Raw genomic sequence first — 7,212 nt, forward strand, 5'->3', positions numbered from 1 at the left:
CATTAAACTCCCAAAGGCGTAAAACAAACAAAACCAATTTTTAAACGGGTCACATTGATAATACCCAACTACCAATGAGTTAGGGTCAATTTCCCGACCAAGCGGTATTTTATATACCGTACCCCAAGCCCGTATAAGGGAAAATAAGTTAAAAGTATTTACCTGAGCAAATATAAACCACAACAAGCAAGTGCAGTGTCTTTTACTGGGTCTCCTACTCTGGAACGAAGGTTTATAATAACTTATTAGAATCCTAACGGGTCTTTTAATTTAGCCTAAGCTTAGACCGGTTAGTTTCAAGGATAAATACGGTTTAATCGCATGGAAGGCGAAAACCGGGAAGGAATGTGATTTTAGACCCAACAAGTTTGGAGACTTGTATAATATGGGTAAACTAAACACATTCTGGATTTTAAGACAAAGATGATATGGTTTGACCCGTTTCGGCTAATATGCGTAAACTAGTTACAAAAGCCGATTCGAACGCGAAAAATGCGTAACGGGTAACCATATAAATCATATACAAGTTTCCTGAGGTTATATGCACTAAATATGTTGCGACATCAGTAAGATATGTCCAATTATGCCCCAAATAATTTTAAATCTCAAATTATGCCTTATAAGGGCATTTTGGTCATTTAAAAGGGTATAAAAGAGTTAAACTAGAAATCTGAGTTATATATCTGAATAAATCAGTAAATATACTTAGTTAACTATGTTATAACAGTATAGTATCAATTATATCTGAATTTTATTAATTATAGCCATCTTATGCACCGAAAGGGCATTTTGGTAAATTCACATAAGCCTAAAAGGTCAAAACTGGAAATATGAGTTTCAAACTTTAGTTTACTGTTATAATATAAAATTTTACTAAGTATATCAGTAGGTATTAACTCATATATATATAAACTAGTTTTGACACATACTATGTCGTAAAAATGCCTAAAAAGGCGATTTGGAGCCAATTCCGGGTTTTAAAAGAAAAGCTGATATTTTTATAATTCCAGAAGACTCAAAGTAATATATTTATCTTAATAAATCAGTAGAAAAATATTTGAGGTCAAAAGGATTTACGAAACTCATTTTATAGCCTAAAAGGGTATAACCGGCAATAACCGAATTAAGCTTAAAACTCTAAGTTATGCTCAGCCTAAAATTAAATAAAAATCTCTAAAAATCCCAAAATATTATTATATGTCAGTGGGTATAAAGTTTGTTATAAAAATTTGGGTTTAGATAGGCTACACGCTAATTATGCTAATTAATTATTAAGAAAGCTTCTAATTACGCTAATGAGCATAACTCTTAATCTAGACCTCAAACTGATGTCAAATTTCGGGTACAAGTTTATAATTCAGTAATTAAGAAAGCTTCTAATTACGCTACACGCTAATTATGCTAATTAGTTACCAAGTTTTTTTAATGATCAAACAGGTTGTATGTATCCTACATTGCTAATTATGAGTTAATTTGAAAGTAAGCATTCTGTTGACTTTTTAAAGTAAGCTTTGACTCGACAATTATCATGGTTAGAGTGGGAATCTGGAAACACCCTTTTAAGGGTTTGTTACCCACATAATTACCTACTTATGGGTATTTTTAATTCGAGATTTGACTGAGTAATTATGGACTAATCTCGAAGTCAAACCTTAATTACGACGGTTTGACTTTTAGCTAATTAACTAAGCTAAACTTAATTATGAATGGTTAGGATTACTTACAAAGATCCTAAATAGGATTAGGGACTTAAGAGGAACTTGTTTGTTGTCCAGAGAAGCTCCAGAGAGTGCCTTGAGTGTAATGTGAATGAGCAAGGAAAAATGGTCACAACTCAAGTCCTTTTATAGTGAACAAAGGAGCTCAAGATCATGCCAAGGTAGTCTAGGATAGTTACAAGATCATCCCAGATGTCCCTATGTGGCTAAATACTGCCTAGCAAGTCCCTTGTTTCGAAAACCATCTCAATAAGGCGGTGCAACAGGCTGAACAGGCAGCTGTCCATTTTCTGCTGCCAGCGACAGGCTTACGGACCGTAAGCCTAAGCTCTTGCGGTCCGTATGCTCCTCTTGCGGACCTTATGCTGAATTGGTTGCGGTCCGTAACCGACCTTTGCTGAAATCGCCCAGGTGTGCACCTTACGGACAGTAAGCTTAAAACCATACGTTCCGTAACCGGTGGCCAGAAGCCAAAAATTACAAACTTCCAAGGTTGACCATGCAACTTACAAGTCCGAATTCACATGCTATCCTTTTCAGTTGTGGGTCCATTAGCTCAGCCATTGCATGCTTGCAAGTCCCTTACATGCTTTTGGATCCATGTGAGAGTTTAAAGTGACGGAAATTACAAGAACAAGTCTTGGATTCTCATAATAGTTGAACAAGTTTAATTTACTACTTTCAAATTCCCATTAGACCAGGATTTAAATCAGAATTTTTGGTAGTAACATTCCTAATAACCCAATTTCCATATAAAGGATGGAATTTTAATTATTTAGAAAACAACTGGTTAATATATAAGATGTTTATCAAACGATTTAAGGATCTTGAGATTTATAAATTTGGGTCGCTCAGAGGTGTTTTAATAACATGTCGCCCTTGGGTCGTTCAGAGGTATTTACACCCTCTTTAAAATCCTACCATACATCTTTTTATTTGATCCGGGTTTCTGACACGTTTGTCTCTTGACACGTGTCTTTATTTTATTGGGCAGAAATTTCCAAGGTGTTACACATCGCCACTCAGTCACCACCACATCGCCACACCACCACTCAGTCACCACCACACCGCCACACCACCACTCAGTCATCACCACACAACCACTTATCGAAGCCCAAATCCAACGCCACCACCGTACTCCCGTCTTCACCACCATCTCTGCTTCCGGTCACCAGACGCCATCGTCAACCACCCACATCGGTCATTCGGACTTCACCCAACTCGTCGGTACCACCACCGTACGCCCCGAATATAGAACCCTTCTGTTATTGTTGAGATCGCACGAGATGTAACCCCCAAGCCCTAGTGCCACCACCGTCTACTCAGATCTGGATCCACGGAGGTCTATTCTAGTCTCGACACTCCCTTCTGCCGTCGTTACCACATCTCACTCATACCTACCTCACTACATCTCTCTCTTTCTAAACCTCTACAACTATGTATGTTCAAAAGGGATGATTACTGCTGCCATAAAAACACTTTAAGCATCAACCCCGTTATTCGGATTCAACCTAACATCACGATAATTAAATGTAAGCTCTTCATGGATTATAAGTCAATACAAGGATTGATCGATGCGAATGTGTATTGATTATAGAAAATTAAATAACGTTACAATCAGGAATCGATACCCGTTACCTAGGATTGATGATCTCCTTGATCAACTTCAAGGAGCTAGATATTTTTCTAAAGTTGATTTACGCTCCGGATATCATCAACCACTGAAAGTACAGGAAGAGAACGCTCCTAAGACTGTTTTCAGAACTAGATACGGTCACTACGAGTTTACAGTCATGTCATTTGATTTAACAAATGCTTACGCAACATTTATGGACATGACGAATAGGATATGTAGACCCACACCCAAAAATCACAACGGTAACAAAATTCAAGTTTCAACGCGTGATCATGGCAACGCATTATAAAGTCCACGCGTGGAACACTTGGCCGGCGACAGTGTATCACATGGATCAACGCGTGAAGATTGAGTTATCACGGGGTGCCCGACCCCCCTTACGACGAGGAGGCGTAAAATCATGCTAAATAACAAACGAATGACAGCTAAATTCGAGAAAAAAAACGTAAAACAACTTAAAGAACAAACCCATTTAACCTTTGTGACAAAATTACATATATATTAAAGAGCATGGTCGGTGACTATGACTCTTATTTGTCAAAAAAAAAAAAAAAAAAAAAAAAAAAAAAAAAAAAACCCTCTCAACTATTCTATGTGCTATGCAGACAAAATTCAATTAACAATTGACAATATGACCCCCCACTTTCTAACTTTACAAAAAAAGCCTATACGTTTTCTAACTTCTCTTTAACACTTATACTTTTGTCATGCAACCCATTCTACCCTCAAACTTTGCTATTACGTAAAAGGTAACCCTCTAACTTTGTAAATGTCACTTTCTCACCCCTTCACGTTTCTAAAGTTTTACCATAATACTCATTTTTTACGTTTTTTACGAATGTGTCTGTGTAAATTCGAGTTCGTATACGCTTTAACGTAGTTTTTGTTTGAAGATGAGTCGGGTCAATGATAAAAATGTTTTCTTTTAGGTACGTTTTAAGTGGACTATGTTTTGACGTAAATTTAATATGTTTTGATTCGACGATATAAATTTGAGTTCTTATATGTTTCTACGTAAATTTAGTTCCAAACCAAATCAGGTGGATTGTAGCCTATAAGTTATCATTTTGCATATAGCGTCGCCGCAACGTGTGGCGGGTAAAAAATTAATTATGAAAAAAAAAACAAAGTTTTAGTACAAAAATAGAAAAGCTTATGATTTACTATGAAAAAAAAAAACTTACAAAAGATAAAAAATTACTATTTCTTCAAATGTTATGAATATGAATTAATATATAGATAATTTTTAAATATTTTATAGATGAAATCAATGTGCAAAATTATAAAAAATTAAAGTTTGCTTGCAAAAATCTAAAACCCTAAAGTTTGCAATACTTAAAAATAACAAACTATTAATAAATAACTTCATAAAAAAGACAAATACATTAGAAGATAAAATAGTTACTATTCATTGGGGGTAATGAGGTGTTAACAATTAATATATACGAATAAAAAAGACAAATACACTAAAAAACAAAATAGTTACTATTCATTAGGGGTATTGGGGTGTTAACAATTAATATATACGAGTAATTTACTCCGCACATGTAACTTTAAATAAATATATAAATCGAAATACTTTTGGTGCATCATATAAATCCAAATAATAATAGGGTAGTGTTTGTTATGTATGAATGAGAGGTGTAATTGAATAGACCATTATGAGCGAATGAAGAAAAGAGTGTTTGGTTGGTCGATGGAATGGAATCGCCCATTCAAAAATTTGCATTTCATTCCTCCAAAATCATTTCATCCGTCCCCCAAGTATTTTTTCCATTCCATTCCATTTTCATTCTTCAGTAACAACACCACAATCCACCACTGTTGTCTCCACCCACTACCACCATCATCCGCCGTCATCACCCATCTCCGTTGCCACCCACCACCGCCGCTGCCGCCACTTGCCGCCGCCACCCACCTCCGTCGCCGCCACCCACCATCGCCGCAGGCACCTCCGATCACCGCCACCACCCTTCGATCATCGCCGCCACTGCTGCCACCATCGCTGCCGCCACCTCCGATCACCGCCGCTGTCGCCACCTCCGATCACCGTCGCTGTCGCCACCCACCTCCGCCACCGCTATCAACCGCCACCACCCACCACCGTTATCAACCGCCACCACCCACCGCCCCTACCACTTGCGACCACCGTCGCCGCCGCTACCACCTTCGATCATCGCCAACACCTTCGACACTGCCGCCACCCACCTCCGCTGTCACCACTCGCCGCCGTATCCACCCACCACCACCGCCAACCACCGCTGCCGCTACAACTGCCACCTATCACCACCCACCATCACCGCCCATCACTGACCACCGCCATCCGATTTTATTTCTTCATCTTTTCTTGCATACCAAACAATAAAAAGTAATGGTTCATTTCATTCTCACATGGTAACCAAACAAGACATGGAAAGATAATGATCAATTCCATTATCTCTTCCATTCCATTATCTCATCAATTCTATTACCTCGTCCATTTACACATGTTTGAAAAGGAAAACCAAGGATACTAGCATTTTAGATTTGGGAATCCATCAAATCCAAATCCCAATTCCTATTTAATTTTTGAAAGCTATATATTAGTTATTTATTTATTTATTTATTTATTTATTTTGTATTCGAGGCTAATCAAGCTGGGTCACGTTAACTCGGTTAAAAATCAAGCCTAGTTCAAATCAGCTCGATTAAAAATCAAATCAAACTCAAGCTTAGATTTTCAGCTCGGCTTGTAAACAATTACTCCCTTCCTTTAAAGGTTAAGGATTCAAAGCACATTCTCAACGAACTATGAAGCATAATTGAAAATGGATTAGATGTGTAAGTCTCGTTCTAGAAAAAAAAACAAAACTTATTGTTTGTTTATGTTTATTTTTTAGACACCGATATGACTATGGGTTTAAGAAGTCATGTATATAAAAGGTGTATATTTTCCTATATTTCACATAAGTTAAATGGTTAAGGTCATAAAAATCAACTATTTATTTCGTTTTGTGCTACTAACTAGCCTAAGAACCCGCGAGCTTCGCGGGTGGCTTAACAAAATAAAAAAATTCAACCAATTTAAAACTATAAAACGTAAATCGTGCTTTGTTAAACCTAATGTTTTGAGACACTTTAATACGTTCCAAAACTACATCAACATAATGTTCGTTTCAGGTTAAACATTGCTAAACAAAACATAGTTAATAATTGTTCCAAAATTGTTACCACATATAGGATAGCGTTGGTAACGATATTATATGTTTACTTCTAACGACATCTTTCAATAAACACATCGTTCAGTGGTCCGGATTAAGAATTTGCAACATGTTTTGATCCCTAAAATATCGAAGCAGAAACTCAGCTCCATTTTCCAACCCAGCTTGCAGCATGAAGTTACGCCATCCTCTGAAAGCATACCGAGGTATCCCACGTGCCGTTTCCTGACGGATCCCGAGTGTCATTGAAAAACCGTCTTCAGTTTGAAGCAACATCTCATCAAGGACCGAGAAATCTACATTTGCTGCAAAGTCCTTTGGGATACGCTGCATTAAAGTAAGGAAAAATAAAGAATTTTAAATAAAAATATAAACACTGAAAGGTTTACATAATATAAAAAATAAAGCATTTCAACTATGAAACACTTACAAAACGAAAAGATAGACACCATCTTAGTTCGTATACGTTGCCTTCATCAACAACTGCCGGAATGTGTGGAACGTCAACCACGCCTGCTTCCAGGACAGGATCGGCAATAAAGATGGGCACAGGATCAACGTCTACATACTCATCTTCCGTGTCTTGATTTCCCGTGTCGAGTATGCAATCTTCACTAACATCCATTTGTTCCGTGTCTTCCTCTTCTTGAACACAAAC

At 37.3% G+C, this 7,212-nt stretch overlaps 1 protein-coding gene across 1 annotated transcript; it reads left to right on the forward strand.

Moving 5' to 3' along the window:
• The first annotated feature begins 5,050 nt into the window (after positions 1 to 5,050).
• LOC110900146 (formin-like protein 5) lies at positions 5,051 to 6,273 on the forward strand. Its single transcript, XM_022147045.1, has 2 exons — positions 5,051 to 5,703; positions 6,234 to 6,273. Exons 1-2 carry the CDS (start codon positions 5,051 to 5,053, stop codon positions 6,271 to 6,273), a joined length of 693 nt encoding a protein of 230 aa, XP_022002737.1.
• Positions 6,274 to 7,212: the final 939 nt, after the last annotated feature.

This window comes from Helianthus annuus, chromosome 2 (genome assembly GCF_002127325.2).
Source record: "Helianthus annuus cultivar XRQ/B chromosome 2, HanXRQr2.0-SUNRISE, whole genome shotgun sequence".
In the NCBI taxonomy this organism is placed as follows: domain Eukaryota; kingdom Viridiplantae; phylum Streptophyta; class Magnoliopsida; order Asterales; family Asteraceae; genus Helianthus; species Helianthus annuus.

What these genes read in the sequence shown, in the direction of transcription:
- LOC110900146 (XM_022147045.1), top strand. Translation starts at nt 5,051, where the DNA reads ATGGAATGGAATCGCCCATTCAAAAATTTGCATTTCATTCCTCCAAAA. An exon ending in TTATTTCTTCATCTTTTCTT is followed by an intron (nt 5,704 to 6,233) that starts GCATACCAAACA and finishes TTTATTTTTTAG; the next exon opens with ACACCGATATGACTATGGGT.